Genomic DNA, 22,291 nt, shown 5'->3' on the forward strand with positions numbered 1-22,291 from the left:
ACACACCACCCTACCAACCTCCGGATACAACGCATTATCCTCCGACACTTCCGCCATTTACAATCCGACCCCACCACCCAAGACATTTTTCCATCCCCACCCCTGTCTGCTTTCCGGAGAAACCACTCTCTCCGTGACTCCCTTGTTCGCTCCACACTGCCCTCCAACCCCACCACACCCGGCACCTTCCCCTGCAACCGCAGGAAATGCTACACTTGCCCCCACACCTCCTCCCTCACCCCTATCCCAGGCCCCAAGATGACATTCCACATTAAGCAGAGGTTCACCTGCACATCTGCCAATGTGGTATACTGCATCCACTGTACCCGGTGTGGCTTCCTCTACATTGGGGAAACCAAGCGGAGGCTTGGAGACCGCTTTGCAGAAACCTCCGCTCAGTTTGCAACAAACAACTGCACCTCCCAGTCGCAAACCATTTCCACTCCCCCTCCCATTCTCTAGATGACATGTCCATCATGGGCCTCCTGCACTGCCACAATGATGCCACCCGAAGGTTGCAGGAACAGCAACTCATATTCCGCCTGGGAACCCTGCAGCCCAATGGTATCAATGTGGACTTCACCAGTTTCAAAATTTCCCCTTCCCCTACTGCATCCCTAAACCAGCCCAGTTCGTCCACTCCCCCCACTGCACCACACAACCAGCCCAGCTCTTCCCCCCCACCCACTGCATCCCAATACCAGTCCAACCTGTCTCTGCCTCCCTAACCGGTTCTTCCTCTCACCCATCCCTTCCTCCCACCCCAAGCCGCACCCCCATCTACCTACTAACCTCATCCCACCTCCTTGACCTGTCCGTCTTCCCTGGACTGACCTATCCCCTCCCTACCTCCCCACTTATACTCTCTCCACCTATCTTCTTTACTCTCCATCTTCGGTCCGCCTCCCCCTCTCTCCCTATTTATTCCAGTTCCCTCTCCCCATCCCCCTCTCTGATGAAGGGTCCAGGCCCGAAACGTCAGCTTTTGTGCTCCTGAGATGCTGCTTGGCCTGCTGTGTTCATCCAGCCTCACATTTTATTATCTTATAATTGAATTAATCTGTTCAGTTCCTTTCAGGGGCACATTATGCATGGTGCACTGAACAAAACAAGTTAGTTGGGTAGAATGGCCTTTTCTCTTTCTGTGACAATACATGCTTTATGTTCATATAGAGAATTATGTTCATTTGTTTCTATGTAAAGCTGAATGATTGACAACAGATTGAAAGATGGATAACAGGATAGTTCCACTGGAGCCCCCACTAATGTGAAATTTATTTCAGTGATCCTCATCCAATAAAAAAAACTTGTTTTAACAATTCTTTTCCTATGATTGCAAAGGGTCTGAAGATCCCACGGATGCTGGAAACCTAATTGTAATTATTCTAACGGACAGATATCTGCTGCTACTCATTGCAGCAAACTAGTAATGGACAAGGATTCAATGATCTAATGGTGTCATGAAAGGAAGTCCAATTAGTTCCAAACATATCCTGGAATGTCTTGAAATCATCCCATTATGATTATGTTGTAAGAAAACGACTGGAACAGCTATAGCTGCCACCCCAGAAGTCTCAAATGTCATCAGAATCCTCTGACACCCTGTTGTTGCAATTATTGGACTGACTGCTTCATATTCAAGGATCTTCTATATGGCCAAACATAGAGCCTGGATAGTGTTGCTCATGCACAAAGTGGACTTCAATTTATCTACATTTCTAGCGCATGTATGGCAACTATTGTCACTAAGTGCATGCTACATATGCTCCCATATCATTATCATTTTGAGGAAAGGGCAACATGGCACCCTTTAGACCTACAGTTTGTTCATGAAATTTACCTCAGGTGGGTAAAAAAACCAACTCATCTTTAGAAGGATTAATTTATGTCGACTATTAACTCTCACTTTTTAGATGTTACAGATCATACATCAGACTGAAGCATCTGGAAATAGCAACAATCCAGTGTACAGTACTTTGGCTGTGCGCCTTAGCAGCTCCCCTCCTACTTTTCAATTTCTTCCTTCCCCTCATGTGTGCCATCTGAGGGCTTGCACTGTTTTATTATCATTTACAATTAATGTTCCTGTTCTGGTTGATACAGTAAATATTCTATGAGCCGGCATCTTTGGGACCAGGAATGCACAGATTGATCAAATATTCCGGATGATCAAGAGCTCCATGGAATCAATGCAAAAACACACACTAACTACGGTAATAGAAACATAATGCTGGGGGTATACTCATCACTGCTATTCTTTATTTATAGCATAAATCACTTAAGTAATACTGCAAGATTGCCTTAAATAAGACTTACCAGGAGAAAGCCTTCTCACTCATACCCTCAACTAACTACTCAAGACATTGCATTATTGAAGGAGAAATTGACCGAACTTGAATCAACCGTTGATATTTCGTGTGGCCATTCAATTGAACAAGTATATTTATATTGAGGTAAATAAATTTTAAAATCTATAATAACTGGACAGAATAACACAGTTAACTTTGCAGTATTTGAGGTATGCAATTGTTGCTAGTTTAACAAGAGTGCTGGTTTGTAACAAACTGGTCAAAACAAAGTTGTCTGTCATTCATAAACTCATAAAAAATAAGGGCAGAATTAGGCTATTGGCCCATCGAGTCTGCTCTGCCATTGGATCATGGCTGATATGCTCCTCACACCCATTTTCCTGCCGTCTCCACATAACCCTTCAACCCATTGCCAATTAAAAATTTGCCTAACCCCTGCTTAAATTTACTCATTGTCCCAGCATCCACTGGGTAGCGAATTCCACAGATTCACAACCCTTTGGGAGAACTAGTTTTTCCTCAGCTCTGGTTTAAATTTGCTACCCATTATCCTAAGACTATGGCCCCTCATCCTAGAATGCCCCACAAGAGGGACCATCCACTTCTGATTGTTCCTTTTTGAATTTTCTTTAGTGCTTATTGTGGGCCACCTAATCCTGCACATAAGAGATATAAATTTGGTTAGCGACTGCATTTACTCTCACTAATCATTTTTTCCTTTATTCATTCATGGGATGAGGGCGTCACTGGCCAGGCCAGCATTTATTGCCCACAGGGCAATTAAGAGTTAACCACATTGCTGTGGGTGAGGAGCCACATGTAGGCCAGACTAGGTATGTATTGCAGTATCCTTCCCAAAAGGACATTAGTGAACCAGATGGGTTTTTCCAACAATCAGTAGTGGATTCATGATCATCATTGGGCCCTTAATTCCAGATATTTATTGAATTCACATTCCACCATCTGCCATGGTGGGATTTAAACCCAGATTCCCCAGAACACTATCTGGGTCTCTGGATTAACAGTCCAGCGATAATATCATGAGGCCATTGCCTCCCCATCTGCAGTGGGTCTGCATCCAAACGATGATGATACTGCTTTTGGATGCAGGCTAGTTTTAGTTATTGCTTCCGCTACCATTTTTGTGTTCTGAGAGAATACACCGGTTATGAAATGAGAGCATTGTTTTAGTGGTTCATGAAGTTTCTTGTGAGTATTAAAAGTTGACATTCAGTCATTTATCTACACTGCGACATATCTGGTTGATGTGGAAGTGGGTCATACCACAATAATTCTTACAGGAAGTATGTGGAAACTTGTTCTTTTACTTACCTTGGCATTTCTTAATGTCATTAAGACTCAATGGTCTGAAGGGCCTTTTCTGTGCTGTATAGTTCTTAACTCTTTCTGATACTGCCACTGTAGATGGTATAATAAAGATAATACTGACTGCCCTGTCGCAACTTCTTATAATAACTGTACCGCTGTTTTAAAGGGTTTCCTTTTCTTAAATAAAAAGCACAGAAATTCAAATTATTGAATGAAGTTTCTCAACAAATAAATTTTAGTTTATGTGAAACTCCAGCTATTTATTTGCATACTTTCTCACTTTGCATAATGTTGCAATAACCTTGATATGTTTGTTGAGGTAGCGACAAGACTAGAAACTTAATATTTGAGGTATAGTATCTTCAGACGTGATGGGAGGGTGCAAAAGTGGAGGTGGTATTGCATTGTTAGTCAGGAAATCAGCTACTGCAATAAGGAGGGAAAGGTCATCAAATATGGCTTTGTTGGCAGAATTTAGGAATAAATAAAGGGGGTAGTTACACTGTTAAGAGTGTAGTAGAGGACTAGAGGGCGGCTAACAGATCTACTCCAAAACCTTATAGTTCCCCTTTACAAGAAGGGTGTTGGATAGACCAGAGAACTATAGATCAGTGAGTTTAACTTCAGTGGTAGGGCAACAATTGGAAAAAAAATGTGAAGGAGAAATTAACCTCCATTTAGAGAGGCAAGGTTTGATCGTGGTTTTTCAGAATGGCTTTGTCAGAGGGAGATTATACATAACAAATCTGTGATGTGGAGGTGCAGGTGTTGGACTGGGTGGACAAGGTCATAAATCGCACGACACCACATTATAGTCCAAGATAGCAAAGTGTGGGGCTGGATGAATGCTGCAGGCCAAGCAGCATCTTTGGAGCACAAAAGCTGATGTTTTGGGCCTAGACCCTTCATCAGAAAAGGGGGATGGGGAGACAGGTCAAGGGGGTGGGATGAGGTTGGTTCAAAATCTCCCCTCCTCCCACTGCATCCCCAAACCAGCCCAGCTCGTCCCGCCTGCCTAACCTGTTCTTCCTCTCAACTATCCCCTCCTCCCACCTCAAGTTGCACCTCCATTTCCTACCTACTAACCTCATTCCACCCCCTTGACCTGTCCATCCTCCCCAGACTGAGCTATCCCCTCCCTACTTCCCCCCCATACAATCCTCTCCACCTATCTTCTCCTCTATCCATCTTCGGTCCGCCTCCCCCTCTCTCCCTATTTATTCCAGTTCCCTCTCCCCATCCCCCTCTCTGATGAAGGGTCTAGGCCCGAAACATCAGCTTTTGTGCTCCTGAGATGCTGCTAGGCCTGCTGTGTTCATCCAGCCTCACATTTTATTATCTTGGATTCTCTAGCATCTGCAGTTCCCATTATCTTTGACCAGATTATAGTCCAACAGGTTTATTTAAAAACACAAGCTTCCGGAGCATATCTCCTTTGTCAGCCGAAGTGAGAAAGAAGCACACAGAGCACAGAATTTAGAAGTAAAAGATCAAAGGGTCCCACAACTGATGAAAGATAGTAAGAACTGTTGCGGATGTGTTAAACAAAGCTACGATGCTGCTAAATCTTTTATCAGTTAGAAGGTTTTAATTGATTAATACATATGTGTAAATCCCCAAATTTCCTTCAAGTCACTGCCCTGAGAGAACTAAAGTTTTGTCATTGTAAAGAAGAGGTGACATTTTAGGTCAAACAATGCATATTAGGTGTGGGGACTTGTTTAAAGTCTGATTGTGTTTTGGTTTGGAGTCAGGCTGGTTTTATTTCTAAATTGGGAATTTACAAAATCTCACATTGACTGACTGTCTATTATTGTGTGCTTTACGAACAAAATAAAATGTTTAAGCAAATATAAATTCACCCCATAGATTTATAGATGTGTGTGAGGGAGACAGAGGAGGGAATATATGTATGCAGATGTGTGAGCACATGGGAGAGAGAGAGTGTGTGTTGATGGAGGGGTACAGAGTGAGAGAGAGTGCCTGTGTGTGTGAGTGAGAGATAGAGACAGACAGTGTCTGTGCATGTGTGTGCATATGTGTATCAGAGAGAGTGAGTGTGTGTGTTTGAAGCGGAGAGGGGAGAGAGAGTGTATCTGTGTGTGGCGGGGGTGTAGGGTAGAGAGAGAGTGTGAGAGTGTGTGTTGGGGGAGAGAGAGAGAGTTTGTATGTGTGTGTATGTGTGTCACAGAGAGAGCGAGTGTGTGTGTTTGAAGGGAGTGTGAGAGAGAGAACGAGTGTGTTGGGGTGGGGGGAGAGAGAGAGATAATGTGTATGTTGGGGGATGGGGTAGAGACAGTGTGTGGGAGAGAGAAGGATTGTGTGTGCATGGGGAGCATGTGTGTGTGTGTGTGTGTGTGTGTGAGTGTGAGAGAGAGAGTGTTAGAGATACAGAGAGACAGTGTGTCTCTGCATGTATGTCCGTGTGTGTGTTTGTCAGAGAGAGTGTGTGTGCGTGTTTGAGGGGGAAAGAGAGAAAGCCTGTGTGCATGTGCATGGGGGAGAAGGGGTAGAGAATGTGTGTTTGTGGGAGGGGAGGAGAGACTGTGTGTTAGGGAGAGGGGTGAGAGAGAAAGAATGTGTGCATGTGCATGGGGGAGAGGGGAGAGAGAGTGTGTGTGTGAGGGAGGGGGGCGGATGGAGAGTGTGTGTGTGTCGGGGGGGCAGATGGAGTGTGTGTGTGTCGGGGGGGCAGATGGAGTGTGTGTGTGTCGGGTGGGGTGGATGGAGTGTGTGTGTGTGTCGGGGGGCAGATGGAGAGTGTGTGTGTGGGGCGTTTGGAGAGTGTGTGTGTGTGTGTGTGTGTGTGTGGTGTGTGTGTGTGTTTGTGTGGGCGGGGTTCTGGAGACTGGGTATGTGGGGGGGGGGGGGTTTTGGAGAGAGTGTGTGCGGGGTTTGGAGAGTGTGTGTGTGTGTGAGGATTGGAGAGTTTGTGTATGTGTATGTGCTGTGTATGTGAGAGGGTTGGAGATTGTGTGTGAGAATGAAGTTTGGAGAGTGTGTGTGGGAGGGGTTGGAGAGTGTGTGTGGGAGGGGTTGGAGAGTGTGTGTGGGAGGGAGGTTTGGAGAGTGTGTGTGGGAGGGGTTGGAGAGTGTGTGTGGGAGGGAGGTTTGGAGAGTGTGTGTGGGAGGGGTTGGAGAGTGTGTGTGGGAGGGGTTGGAGAGTGTGTGTGGGAGGGAGGTTTGGAGAGTGTGTGTGGGAGGGGTTGGAGAGTGTGTGTGGGAAGGAGGTTTGGACTGTGTGTGTGTGTGGTGTGTGGGGGGGGATTGTTGGAGAGTGTGTGTGTGTGTGTGTGTGTGTGGATTGGAGAGTGTGTGTGGGAGGGGTTGGAGAGTGTGTGTGGGAGGGAGGTTTGGAGAGTGTGTGTGTGTGTGTGTGTGTGCGCGCGCTTGTCTGTGAGTGGAGGGGAAGAGAGGGAGTATGTTGGGAGACTGTGTGTGTATGGTAGGGAGGAGGGAGTGTGTCTGTCTGGGAAAGAAGGGGCAAAGATGGGTGGGCGGAAGTGTTTGTGAGTGTGTGTGTGCGTCATGGGGAGAGTGTGTGGGAGGGGTAGGGTGTGTGTGGGGGGTAGGGGTGTCTGTGTGTGGGTTTGGTGGTGTGTGTGTGTGGGTTGATGGTTTGTGTGTGGGTTGGGAGGGTGTGTGTGTGCAATGGGGGGTGTGTATGTGGGGTGGGGGCTAGTGTGTACGGGGGAGTGGAGAGTGTGTGTGGGTTGGGAGGGTGTGTGTGTGGGGTGGCGGTAGTGTGTGTGTGCGGTATGGAGGAGTGTGTGTGGAATGTGGGGTGTGGGGAGTGTGTGTGGGGAGGTGGAGAGTGGTGTGGGTTGTGGGGGAGTGTCGGTGGGGTGGGATGTGTGTGTGGGGCTGGAGAGTGTGTTGGGCCAGTGGAGAGTGTATGTCGGGTGGGGTGTGTGTGGGATGTGTGTGGGGGGCAGTGTATGTGTGTGTTTATGTTGAGGAGTGTATGTGTGTGTGTTGGGGGTTGAATGTGTGTGTCAGTGGGGTTGAGTGTGTGTGTGTGTGTCGGGGTGTTAGTGTGTGTGTGTTGGGGGGCATGTGTATGTGTGGGGATGTAGTGTGTGTGGGGGGAGAGTGTATGTGGGAGGGTGTAGTGTGTGTGTGTGTGTGTGTGTGTGTGTGTGTGTGTGTGTGTGTGTGTGTGTGTGTGTGTGTGTGTGAGTGTGTGAGTGTGTTGAGGCGGGGAGCGTGTGAGTGTATAGAGTGGTGGGGTGACCTGTACTGGGACATGAACACAAGATCCCGGTTGAGGCCCACCTCATGGGGATTGAACTTGTGAACCAGCCTCTGATCAGAGACTTGTGTATCCCAGAGGCTGCTTTGGAGGACGTTTACCTGAAGATCTGAGGCCGAATGTCCTTGACCGCTGAACTGTGGAGGGAATATCCCTGTCTGGTGATTGTTAGTGCTGTGTCCATTCATCTGTTATCATAGTGTCTCACTGTTTTGCCAATATACCATGCCGGGGGGCATCCTTGGCAGCAGTGTATGAGATAGACAACGTTGGCCAAGTCACATGAGTACCTGCCGTGCCCTTCGAAAGGTACCCTTCGTCATCCACTGCATCCCAGGAACGGAGAAACTATGCCATGCTCTTCGCAGCCATCAACACATTATTGGTGACGATGAGTACCTCGCCAAGTTCGTGCACTCCTCACATTCAAACAACCACCAAACCTTAAACAGACCAGTGCTCACAGCAAACTACCCAGCCTTTAGGATAACATCAACCACAACACTATACAACCCCATCATGACAACTTCCACAAGACACGTCAGATCATCGACATGGGCACAACAAACTCCCCCACGGGAACACCACCCACTACATGCATATTTACGTAGACATATTAATCAATTGAAACCTTCTAACTAATAAAGAATTTAACAGCAACTTCAGTTTGTTTAATACATCCTCATCAGTTGTGTGGCCCGTTGATCTTTTACTTTTAAATTCTGTGTTCTGTGTGCTTCTCTCTCACTTCATCTGATGAACGGCCTCCCCCACCACATCCCAAAACCAGCCCAACTCGTCCCCTCCTCCCTAACCTGTCCTTCCTCCCTCCTCCCACCTCAAGCCCCGCTCCATCTCCTACCTACTAACCTCATCCCACCCTCTTGACCTGTCCGTCCTCCCTGGACTGACCTGTGCCCTCCCTACTTCCCTACCTACACTCACCTTTACTGGGGTTAAAATTGTGATCAGAGATAATGGAAACTGCAGATGCTGGAGAATCCAAGATAACAAAGTATGGAGCTGGATGAACACAGCAGGCCAAGCAGCATCTCAGGAGCACAAAAGCTGATGTTTTGAAAAAGCTTTTCTGATGAAGGATCTAGGCCCGAAATGTCAGCTTTTGTGCTCCAAAGGTGCTGCTTGGCCTGCTGTGTTCATCCAGCTCCACACATTGTTATCTCACCTTTATTGGCTCCACCCCCGCCTCTTTGATCTGTCTGTCTCCTCTCCTCCTATCCTCTCCTCCATCCATCTTCTGTCCGCCTCCCCCTCTCTCCTTAATTATTTCAGAACAGCCTTCCTCTCCCCCATTTCTGATGAAGGGTCTAGGCCTGAAATGTGAGCCTTTCTGCTCCTCTGATGCTGCTTGGCCTGCTGTGTTCATCCAGCTCTACAGCTTGTTATCTCTATGCTCCAAAAGCTTGTGTTTTCAAATAAACCTGCTGGTCTGTAACCTGGTGTCGTGTGATTCCTGACCTAGCAAGTCTGGTGGAATTTTTCAAGGAGGTGACCAAGTATTTAGATGTGGGAAAGGACAGTTGAAGTAGTTTGTACGAATTTCAGCAAGACTTTGAAAGTTCTTCCATGGGAAGCAGATAAAAAAAAGGTAAAAGCTCATGGGATCCAGGGTAAATTGACAAGTTAGATCCAAAATTGGCTGAGTGACAGGTGACAGAGGGTGCTGGTAGAAGGCTGTTTGTGCGTCTTAACTCGACGTACAGTGGCATACCACAGGGATCAGTTCTGGATTTCTTAGTTTTATGGTATTCATAAATGATATTGATGAGATTGTGGGTGGATGCTTAGTAAATTTGTGGATGAACAAAGACTGGTTTGGCAGGTGATAATGAGGAAAAAAGTGTTTAGGAAGGCTATGAACAGATTGGTCAGATGTGCAAATCAGTGGCAGAACCTAACTCTGATAAACTTGAAGTGATGCATTTTGGAAGAAGAAATAAAAGACAAGAGAGTACTCAATGAATGGCAAAACACATCGAAGCTCAGAAGAACGGAGTAATCTTGAATTTATTATCCACAGATCCTTAAATGTGGTAAGGCAGGTTAATATGGTAGTTAAGAAGTCATATGGGGCATTTGCCATTAGAGTTGTGGCTTAGATTATCAGAGCAGGGAATTCATGTTGGAGCTGAAGAGAACTTTAATTAGGCTACAGCTGAGGTGCTGTGTGCACCACACCATGGAAAGGATCTGATTGCAATGTTGGAGATGCAAAAGGGATTCACCAGGATGTTGCCTGGAATGAGCTTTTTAGCTGCGAAGTGAAGCTGGATAAGCTCAGGTTGTTTGTTTGGAGCAAAGAAGATTGGACGGGGGACCTGATAGAAATGTACAAGATTATGGGAGGGTTCTTGTGGTGCAGTGATGGTGCCCCAACCTCTAAACTGGAAGGCCTGGGTTGAAGTCCCACCTGATCCAGGGGTGTGCCATAATATCTCTGAACAGGTAGAAAATATCTATAAGATTATGAAGGGCATGGTAAATAGAAAGTAGCTGTTTCCCTTACTCAAAGTGTCAATAACAAGGGAGCATAATTTTAAAGTCAATAGCAAGGGGTTTACAGAAGATTGAGGAAAAATATTTTCTCCCAGAGGGTGGTGGATGCCTGGAATTCATTGCCTGTGAGGGTAGTTGAGGTGGGAAACTTTACAACATTGAAAAGGGATGTGGATGAGTAATCAAAGTGTCATAGACTTCAAGGCTTTGGGACTCGCGTAAGTAGTAGTGTATTTTTGATGGTATAGACTTGATGGCCTGATGTATGATTCTATGCCTTTGTGTGGAAATCAGTACAAGAAAATTTAAAACGCACTGCTACAAATTTTAATGTAACTCCCAAAAAATCCAAAGAGAGATGCTGTTCTATACTTCATTCCATTACAAATTTTTTGCTGATTCCTAAGGTAAATTGTGTCCTCTTAACTTGGACGATCACAAATTCTACCCACATTTAGTGCTTATAATTGCTTATGCCAATGGCCAAATTTCATTAATAGTTTATCATTAGATCTTTATGTGTTGTGGTATGTTTTTCTGAGGTTAAGCAGCTATACAAATGCAGGATGTTGTTTCTTCAGACTGCTGATTGGACTGGCACACGGCAGCAGAACATTCATCCTGAGCAAGTGGAAGTGTTGATAACATGTTGTTTGTGATAACCAATGACTGATCCACGATGGAAATGTCCAATGCCCTGCTATTAGAACGTTCAGACAGTAAATGGCTATTTTGGAATAACATGATGCGAACAGCAAGTATTATGAGTGATTGCTTTGAGAATTTGCAGCACTCCCGCTCTTTATAACCTGTCATCATGATGTTAATGTGTGATGCCAACCTGAGGAAATATTGCTGGTTGGGTAATATTCTCACAGACTCACACAGAGTCAGTGCTTCTTAATTAATATTGGCAAAACATGGAAGGTACTTCATGAAAACAGGCCACTCATCCAAACTAATCCATATTGGTTATTATTCTTCAGATGAGTAAATAGATTTAAACATTTTTAACCACTTTGTTGCCCCATCCTTTCCATTTTCCTTGATTTATGTGGCCAATCTATAGTTGACTGTTGTACATTAATGTGAAAATCAATTTAAAAGCAGACCAAAATACCTGTCCTCCTACAAGACCGGTTCTCAGCTTGGGGATGTTGGTCTGGGTTTCATTCAGCTTATTCAGATCCACCTTGCTCAGTTGGTTATGGTAACGTAAGAGAAGTTGCCACGGGAGGTCATTGTGTCTGAGAATGGATAAAATTGACGTCTAAGATTAAAAACCAAGATGGGCTGCGACATATTTGTGTACACTTGCTTACAATTTCTGATAAATCAGCAAGAATACAAAACTGCTTAATTTCCATGTGAAGTGAAAAATATTTTAATGTCATTGAGGTGTTTAACACCTCAACAGAATTCAAAAAGTTAAACACCGAGAATGAACCAGGACTTTATTTTGTACGAATGACTTTCCTTTTCTATTGACTTCCACAAATTGAAAGAAAGAAGAAAGTTTGCAACATGAGGAAGCGTGTGGGTTTAATGTGTTAAACACAGGAAAATATGCTTGTGTCAGGAAGCTGCCTCAAGCCCATATACAACAACCTTCAGCTTGGGCACAACAGGCTGGCCACAGATAACTTTCTTGGGAAATGTGAGCTCCTATTAATGTGTGCTCATCACTCACCTGAATTCATATCATAACACACTTAAACTTCACTGTCAGATCCATAGCTTTTCTGAAGCCTGCCTTTGCTAACAAGGTGTGAATGCAGTGATAATTTACAATGTTGATTTTAGCACGTTCAAATTCTGCAATAAATACTGAGTACTCATCAGGGACTACACTCCGAAAGCTTGTGCTTTCAAATAAACCTGTTGGACTATAACCTGGTGTTGTGTGATTTCTGACCTTGTCCATCCCAGTCCAACACTTGCACCTCCACAACAAAGTGGTGAGCCCGAGGAATTCTCTTCCATAGAAAGTGGTTAAGGCCAAAACATTGTATGTTTTCAAGAAGGAGTTAGAAATTGTTCTTGGCACTAAGGAGATCACAGGAGCAGTGAATACATGGTACAGGTTTGGATAATCAGCCATGATCATACTGAATGACGTAGCAGGTTTGAAGGGCTGAATAGCCTACTCTGCCCCTATTTTCGACGTTGTTATATTTCAGTTGTCAGCTCACAAATGCATAACCTAGGTGACTGGCTGATAACTATATGAATTTAGCCCATGATAACAATACCAATCAGACTGAGCGGCTTCTCAAGTTTGTCTCTCAGTCTGGCATCCCACATGCTGGTTGACGTGTGGTAATTTACAAATCCATGCAGGGTCAGTACTGAGTGGTAGTAAATGGTGGAAATTTCCATTCCACTTATGTGTAATTGTGTTCCAGAATTGCAGGCATTAGAAGGACGTGGCAGTCCATGGTCCCTCACATTGATGTATTTGGAAACATACACAAAGCTAATTGCTAGGAGCAGCCCTGGACCCTCCCTTCTTTCACTAACCCCCAACCCAAACCACCCTGTGTCCTATCCCACTCCACAGACTGACCCTCAAGATTCCCCCTACCCAACACTCCCCTAAGTGCTCAATCATTTACCTAGCTCACAACACCACACCCCTCACCCATCTGGCACACAATATGCCTCAACTGCCTGGCACAAACACTCCTCACCTACCTGGCACAAAAACATATCACCCAGTTGGCACGCAACATTCCTCACCAATTACGCACACAACTCCCTTCATGTACCTGGTACAAACATCATACCACTCACCCACCTGGCACAAACACACCTCACCCACCTTAATCATAACACCCCTCACCCATCTGACACATAACACCCTCATCCACCTGACTCATAACACCCCTTACCTACCTGCCACATAACACCCCTCACCCACCTGACACACAGCACCCATCACCCACCTAAAACACAATACCTCTCACCTACCTGGCACCTTCACCCACACATACATATTTACCCTTTCACAAGAGCTGTTGGAATGATTGGCTGTGTGGCTGGGCATTTAAATCACAAAACACAGCACACTGAGTGCAGCTAAAGGAGATGGTGTTTCTGGGATAATTCGCTTTGTTCCTGGTTTCGTGGATTCCAAAATGGATTTATAACAGAAGGCCCCAATCTCCAGCGCAGAAAGCATCTCAAGGTAAACAAGTATGTTTTAAGTTGATCAGAGTTGGAAGTGGGCTAGTCAATGACTCACAGAAAATTGTCTCTGTGTATAGTAAATAAATCTGTAGCAATTTTAGACTGAGGGAATGACAGAATGCAATGAGGATGTAGAGGTTCCTTTTATTGACGTGTTCAGTGACTCTCACATGCTTCACATCTTACCATGTTTGTGATGTGCTTGCTGACACTTGACCAATATACGATGTCCTCATCCAGGTCCCTTGTTTGCTCTATGAGGGTCATATGTCCTTCATGTAACTATGATAATATATCTTGGTGAAGAGCTGTGAAAGCAAGCACCTGTTTCTCTTTAAAAACTATGTCTCTTGGCTTGCCCAGTTCATCTCTGTATGGCCAAAAATAGTATTTGGCCCCCATCATACAATGTTAGACCATCCCATTATGACGACCACACAGTTGTATGCTTGGTGAAGCATCTTGTATTCTTAATCAGATTTAGGAATCTGCTCAGTATGTTCAAAATGATTATCTTGGTCAGCTGTCGGGCTTGTAGAAGATATTGAAGTTGGTTCCCTATACCTTTACCAGAAGCCATTTTAGTCTAAGTGCTGCACTTGTTGGTAGATTACACTCTATCACTTCCAATGGTTGATGATTGGTTTCCATTAGGAATTATTTACCAAACAAGTGCATATGGATGCTTGTGATACCAAATACCAAAGCAAGTGCTTCATACTCTATATTGGAAGAATTGGAGTGTACCAGCAATGGGCCTTTGGACCTGTAAGCAATTTGGCTTGTCACCTTCTATGATGCACATTCCTGGCCTTTTCTGAGACGCAGAATCTTCAAGGATCTTGTTCCTTCAATTGTAATAAAATGTGCGTAGTATAAAAGTTTGTGCTGACGAAGCTTGTTTGAGGGAATCAAACACATATTGATGTTCCTTGTGCCCATACGTATGAGATGTCTTTCTTAATAATAAATGATTTATCAGAAATAATTGTTGTGTATGGTGCTGGAAGTCAAAAAGTATCTCTGCAGGTCTTCTTTGTCTTGAGCACTCGGCATGTGTTGCACTCCTTCAACTTTGCCAGGTTCAAAGTCATTTGGATAAAAGAATGAAGCAAATTGTTCTGACCAAACCCACTGGCACTTTGTGCTGTTGAAGATGAGTCCTTTACAATGAGCTGCTGCATTATTGAGTGTAGATTTTGGTTGTGTTCTTTTTTGGTTGTGCCCATCATGGGGATATCATCAGCAATACAGACACATCCAGAAATACCTTCTATAATTCTGTTCACATACTGCTGGAACAGATCCTAGCTAATGGAAGGACTGAAGTACGGTGGCTGGAAACAATATCTTCCAATAGTATTTCAAAATAGTGATTTCTTGAGATTCCATTGTCAGATGAGCAGACTAGTTTGGGATGCAATTCCTCTAATGTTGGAATTTTGTGCAGACATTTCATTTGAGAAAAGCTTAGATATTTTGGGTCCAAACAACTTTACCATTTTTCTGTAGCACATGTTTAATAAAACTACACCAGTCTGTATGCTGATGGACATGATGAATAATACCTTATATCATTCAGCTCACTCTTAAGCTCATCTTGTATGTAAACACTGCACTTTCTGAGAGGGTTGACTGATGGAATTGGATCTTCTCTGAGGTGCAAATAAATCAAATTTAGGAGTCCCTGTGGTGTTGATTCTGTCTGTGTATATTTGTTCTAAGTCCTGTATTGACTCAATGTGGTTTTTCTTAGCCTCTTCTGCTGTGTTTGCTAAATTGGTAATCTTATGACTCTAAACAATGGTAACCCTGCAATTGCTGGTCTGTTCATGCCCACCAAGTAAAATACATTTCATGCAGAATTGCCATAGCTGCATTTCATTTTCAATGTACCGATGCCATTATGTGCAGTCAATTTTTGCAATTTTATTTTGTAATATTGTCAACTGTCCAGATACATATCCTTCAGCATTCTGACTGGTATTCATGGATGTGGGTGTCTCTGGCAAGGTCAGCATTTATTGTGCATGCCTAATTGCCCAGGAGGCAGTTAAGAGTCAACTACATTGTTATGGATCTGGAGTCATATGTAGGCCAGACCAGGTAAAGATGGTAGATTTCCTTCCCTAAAGGACATTAGTAAACCAGATAGGTTTTTCTGACACTAGACAATGGTTTCAGGGTCATCATTAGACCCTTAATTCCAATTCTTCATTGATTTCAAATTCCACTACCTGCCATAGTGGGGTTTGAACCTGGATCCCCAAAACAGTATCAGAGATAATGGGAACTGCAGATGCTGGAGAATTCTGATGAAGGGTCTAGGCCCGAAACGTCAGCTTTTGTGCTCCTGAGATGCTGCTTGGCCTGCTGTGTTCATCCAGCCTCACATTTTGTTGTCCCCAAAACAGTAGCTGAGTTTCTGGACTACTAGCCTCGCAATATTATCATTAGGTCATTGCCTTCCTAAATACAGAATACAGTGGGCCCTAATTTACAAATGTCTGGCTTACAAACACTTGCACATTCAAATATGACTCCAATGACAGGCTTTAATTTTAAAGACTTGTCATACAAACATTTCTTATACTGATGAACAGCTGCTTTACATCATCCTGCATTGTGTTACGACTAAAGTACTTGTGAACAGACTCCAGAACAGGATCCATTTGCAACCCATGGAATGCTTGGGTGCTTTTTTTAAATTCACTCATGGGATGTGGGTGTTGCTGTCTGCCCAGTGTTTTTATTACTTTGTTGACCTTGCGAAGGTGGTGTGAACTCCTTTCTTGAAACACTGCAGTCCACCTGCTGTAGATAGAACCACAATGCTGCTAGGGAGGGAATTCCAGCTGGCTGGCCTGCATTCACTATGGTTGTAAATGTGTGTTTGCAAATTTTCTTTGGGCAAAAATAGTAGCAAAGGCTTCTAACTGTTGGTTTTTGTCCACATGCTGTTTCACATTCACAATGTGGAGAACCTATACAGCTCTCAGAATATACTCTGAACCTTCACCCTAGTCTCTCTTAATGTGAACCTCATATTCTTACTTTTACGTAAGTCTCTGGTGCACTTCCTGTTATTGCTGCTGGCTGGCTGTACATGCTTCTTGTTTCTTGCATCCTACCATAGCCTCTGGTTGCATCTCTGGAATTAGATTTCTTGCGCTGGTGATTCCTCCCAGTGTCCTTTCACACTGCATAACTTGCATAGATCTTGGAAGACAGGACAGCTTCAGGTGGGCGCAGGGACTCACATTTCCTACACAACTTGCTTGCTTTCAGGGCCTTGGTTACAGAGTACAAATACAGGTAACTGTACCCAATGCTTGCAGGTGTTGTTATCTGGCTATTATTCCTTTTTCTTCCCTGTCATTCTTAGCGCTGCGTAAATGTTGTGATCTTTCTTTTTCCTCAGGAGGTCTTTTTGGAAAACTTTGATCGGGTTGAATTTAAAACTGCCGCCATTATGACTCAGATGGCTCAGCTGCTGAGAAATCACAAACATTACTTTGATCACAGTACTTACTGATAAAACTGAATGATTGATTCTTGTGGGTGTTAGCTGAAGAGCAGTTCAGAACAAATGTGCCAATTTAGAAAGAACTTTGGGCAATAATGTACAGGTGCGAGAAAAATTATATCAACCTGAATGGGGAAATGCCATGGTGGATGGCAGCTATCATCAACTGGGATCATTCCAAAATAAAAATCTGTGAACATGACCAGCAAGATTTCAGAGATTACTCCTGCGGCATTCAAAGTTATGATTTGACTCTGAAATGCAAGGCTATATTTCATCTGTCACCACAAGAAAACCTGGACATAAGAGATCTAATTTGTAAAATCCCATCACTTAGCCAACTAACATGACTGAAAATGAACCAAATCAGAGATGAGGCCAATAAGGGCATTGAGCTATATGTGTATTTTCAGCATGAGATCCAAAGTTGTTCTGATTAGCTGCAATTAACACAGCTAATAATACTGCAATATTGCTCAATCAGAGGTGGTACTTTGCTTGAAGATAGTATTGTGTTGGTTTAAACCAGAATCACTGTAAAACAATGTAGGAAGAACTTCTTCAGTAGATACATGCAGCCCACGTGCGAATGGAGGAATGAAAATACGAAGGGAGACACATCAACTCTGTACTAGATATGTATCACATTAAAGAAATATTCTCCACATGCAGCATATGTTGAATGTGTAGAAATACACAGCAGAATGAATCTCCATGGCTAATGTTAGCGTTGACCAATTCTCAAAAAAAAAATCAAGAATGGTTCTGAATGGCAGCTGAGTATTATTCAAAGTTACCATGCATTAAAAAATTGAAAGAATTGTCAGCTACTAGAATCAACAGTATGACTTCTGCTTACTGAGGGAGGATTCCAAAAAATGTATGTAATTCTGGAACCAAACTAACCTCTAGAGAGTTTGAGAATTTTCTGAACTTTGTGAGTTTAACATTATAACCTCATTGCCGCATTACCCAATTGGATATGTCTTCATAGAAGTACATGACACAGTGGCTCAGTGGTTGGCTCTGCAGCTTCACAGTGCTAGGGACTTGGGTTCGATTTCAGCCTTAGGTTACTGTCTGTGTGAGTTGCACATTCTCCCTGTGTCTGTGTGGGTTTTCTCCAAGTCCAAAGATATGCAGGCTAGGTGGATTGGCCTTACTAAATTGCTCATAGTGTCCCAGGATGAAAAGGCAGGGTTACAGGGATAGGGTCGAGGGGTGAAATGCTCTTTGGAGAGTGAGTGTGGACTTGTTGGGCTAAATAGCCTGTTTGCACACTGTAGGGATTCTATGAGAAGTACACATTCAGCAGATCCAGGCAGCCCTCATAAAATCCCAAGTGGCAAAGGAAAACCTGGACATAGTTTCATTGTTACTCTGAGCTACACCTCTCAAGGCGAGCAATGAAATCACCTGCAGAGCTACTAAATGGCATTAAGTACAAGGCAACTCAGGAAATAATGATAGAAATGACCAAAAGGAAGCAAGACAACAACTCACTGATGACCAGGTAGAAAAAAGTCAACACTTTCATCAAAATGTCTGGCAAAGAGTTGTTAATGGATAAACCGAGGAGGCTGGGCAGAGAGAGGCCCAGGCAAGCAGGGAGAAACACCGAGGAAACAGGGGAGAGAGTGTGAGAAAATGAGAGAGGCCTGTGTGAGCTGAGAGAAACTTGAGGGAGGCAGGACTAAGAGGCCTCTACGTCCCCTGTGACATGCAATTTCCCTCACCCTCCAACCACTGCCTGTCTTTCACTTTTGTTCCACCTGCCTCTGCCCCCTCATCAACTACAGCAGTCCTATCACTGTTCCACCTCTCTTCAGCTTAGGATTCGAAACTTCAACACAGTTCCTCTCTCTGCCCAGATATTGCCAGGCTTGCTGTGTTTCTGCTACAGTTTCTGTTTTGGTTTTATACCTCCGGCAGCAGATCAATATTTTGCTTTTACTTTTGACTTTGTAGAGCATGGAGCAGCTGCATTAAAGGAGGAGTGATAGCACCCTCAATAAAACAAAAGAGGCAGGGTAATAGAGCGGAAAGCAACATGTGGGCTGACATGTGGCACCAAAATCCATGCATTTGAAAACCTACAACATGCAACCCCCAAAAACATATCTCTGATAATGGCTCCCAAGCCAGAATCCAGGTAGCCCTGACTGTAGCCACAGATTCTTCTAATTATTGCTGGAAGTGACTAGCACCAACTTGTACTGTCTATGGTTGGTGGGTGCCAGCAGGAGCTACTAATAGTCAGAGAAACGGAGACAAAAATACGAATGAGGTTCTAGCCACATTCCTTGACCCTAAATGTACTATACATCCTTCCATCTATTTCAGGGATTGAAGTAATCTCAAAAATCGAGATGGAGAGCAAGGCAAAAAGAAATCTGTGGGGCTTTTGATTTTGATCATGCTACTCTGCCAATTTTATGATTCATAAAATCTGGGAGAGACAGGAAGGTGATGCTTTGAAATCCCACTGTCATTAGGCACTTACGAAACATTATAATGTTTGAACTTTCAGCTTTTTTTTTATTGCCTACTTAAGACTAAGAAGGTATCCAGTGCGTAACTTCTAACCTTATTTCATATGTTTTATGCTGTACTATGATTACTGCAACGTTTAACTTTTAGCTTTGTTCCTTCTTTCTACCTTGCTGCTAAGATTCTGTACTGAGGTACTTGTATCTAAGATGTCATCTTGTGTTGCAACAACATGCACTTTTCACTGTACCCCTGCCTGTACTTTTGTACTTGAGTACACATGACAATAAAATCAAAATGAAATTCACCCAGTGAGATATGCATTTCCATCTTATACATCGCATAAGCATACGGGAGAGAAGAATGAAAACCCCTCCTAATATTTTTAAGACAGGCGATGACATTCAAAGGTGTAACTAATGGTACTGGAATTGTTCTTCATCTGTTTCAAGCATACATATCAAAACAGGAAGACAACCTTGTGTAAGATGACAGAAACATTTCAGAAACAACACAATGAATCTTATTATCTTCATGAGTGATTTCACTGGCAATCCAGCTTGATGACTTTTGAGGAGAATTACATTTGAAACTTTCATAATTTCACATCAAATTTCACTTCACTCACCCATCTATTAGTGGAGTTTCTTTCATTAATTTCTCTGCCCGTTGTCTGTATTGATCTGCAGAACAGAATGTATAAACACACAAAAGGAAAAGGAAAACCCACATTTTCTTTACCAAAGATACTTGTGGCTCAGACATGATTTTTGTTGAGCTTCCTGTTTTCTTCCTCACATTTTATATCTCAAAGAGAGGATGAACCTTTAACCTCTCAGGTTTTAAATCCATTAACTTTTTGGCACGGTCACTAGAAAATCTGTTAAGAGATAAAAAAAAGATAATCATGGTAATTTGCACATTCTGGAAATGAGAACAGAAGGGATGATCTAGATCAAGTTATTAGTCCAGAGATAATGGGAACTGCAGATGCTGGAGAATTCCAAGATAATAAAATGTGAGGCTGGATGAACACAGCAGGCCAAGCAGCATCTCAGGAGCACAAAAGCTGACGTTTCGGGCCTAGACCCTTCATCAGAGAGGGGGATGGGGAGAGGGAACTGGAATAAATAGGGAGAGAGGGGGAGGCGGACCGAAGATGGAGAGTAAAGAAGATAGGTGGAGAGAGTATAGGTGGGGAGGTCAGTCCAGGGAAGACGGACAGGTCAAGGAGGTGGGATGAGGTTAGTAGGTAGATGGGGGTGCGGCTTGGGGTGGGAGGAAGGGATGGGTGAGAGGAAGAACCGGTTAGGGAGGCAGAGACAGGTTGGACTGGTTTTGGGATGCAGTGGGTGGGGGGGAAGAGCTGGGCTGGTTGTGTGGTGCAGTGGTGGGAGGGGACGAACTGGGCTGGTTTAGGGATGCAGTAGGGGAAGGGGAGATTTTGAAACTGGTGAAGTCCACATTGATACCATATGGCTGCAGCGTTCCCAGGCGGAATATGAGTTGCTGTTCCTGCAACCTTCGGGTGGCATCATTGGGGCACTGCAGGAGGCCCATGATGGACATGTCATCTAGAGAATGGGAGGGGGAGTGGAAATGGTTTGCGACTGGGAGGTGCAGTTGTTTGTTGCAAACTGAGCGGAGGTGTTCTGCAAAGCGGTCCCCAAGCCTCCGCTTGGTTTCCCCAATGTAGAGGAAGCCGCACCGGGTACAGTGGATGCAGTATACCACATTGGCAGATGTGCAGGTGAACCTCTGCTTAATGTGGAATGTCATCTTGGGGCCTGGGATGGGGGTGAGGGAGGAGGTGTGGGGACAGGTGTAGCATTTCCTGCGGTTGCAGGGGAAGGTGCCGGGTATGGTGGGGTTGGAGGGCAGTGTGGAGCGAACAAGGGAGTCACGGAGAGAGTGGTCTCTCCGGAAAGCTGACAGGGGAGGGGATGGAAAAATGTCTTGGGTGGTGGGGTCGGATTGTAAATGGCGGAAGTGTCGGAGGATAATGCTTTGTATCCGGAGGTTGGTAGGGTGGTGTGTGAGAACGAGGGGGATCCTCTTAGGGCGGTTGTGGCGGGGGCGGGGTGTGAGGGATGTGTTGCGGGAAATATGGGAGACGCGGTCAAGGGCGTTCTCGATCACTGTGGGGGGTAAGTTGCGGTCCTTAAAGAACTTGGACATCTGGGATGTGCGGGAGTGGAATGTCTTATCGTGGGAGCAGATGCGGCGGAGGCGGAGGAATTGGGAATAGGGGATGGAATTTTTGCAGGAGGGTGGGTGGGAGGAGGTGTATTCTAGGTAGCTGTGGGAGTCGGTGGGCTTGAAATGGACATCAGTTACAAGCTGGTTGCCTGAGATGGAGACTGAGAGGTCCAGGAAGGTGAGGGATGTGCTGGAGATGGCCCAGCTGAACTGAAGGTTGGGGTGGAAGGTGTTGGTGAAGTGGATCCACTTCAACAAACAACTGCACCTCCCAGTCGCAAACCATTTCCACTCCCCCTCCCATTCTCTAGATGACATGTCCATCATGGGCCTCCTGCAGTGCCACAATGATGCCACCCGAAGGTTGCAGGAACAGCAACTCATATTCCGCCTGGGAACGCTGCAGCCATATGGTATCAATGTGGACTTCACCAGTTTCAAAATCTCCCCTTCCCCTACTGCATCCCTAAACCAGCCCAG

The 22,291-nt window shown here is 44.5% G+C and overlaps 1 protein-coding gene across 1 annotated transcript in view; it reads right to left on the bottom strand.

Moving 5' to 3' along the window:
• Nucleotides 1-22,291, bottom strand: part of dpep1 (dipeptidase 1) — a 66,833-nt gene that overhangs the window by 26,359 nt on the left and 18,183 nt on the right. Inside the window, exons 2-3 of the mRNA XM_048546858.2 lie at nt 20,241-20,492; nt 11,528-11,654 (exon numbers count right to left, since the gene is read on the bottom strand). Of these exons, the coding sequence (XP_048402815.1) occupies nt 11,528-11,654; nt 20,241-20,377 (264 nt within the window). The 5' untranslated portion in view covers nt 20,378-20,492. The remainder of the gene's footprint in view (nt 1-11,527; nt 11,655-20,240; nt 20,493-22,291) is intronic.

Source organism: Stegostoma tigrinum, chromosome 16 (genome assembly GCF_030684315.1).
Source record: "Stegostoma tigrinum isolate sSteTig4 chromosome 16, sSteTig4.hap1, whole genome shotgun sequence".
NCBI lineage: Eukaryota > Metazoa > Chordata > Chondrichthyes > Orectolobiformes > Stegostomatidae > Stegostoma > Stegostoma tigrinum.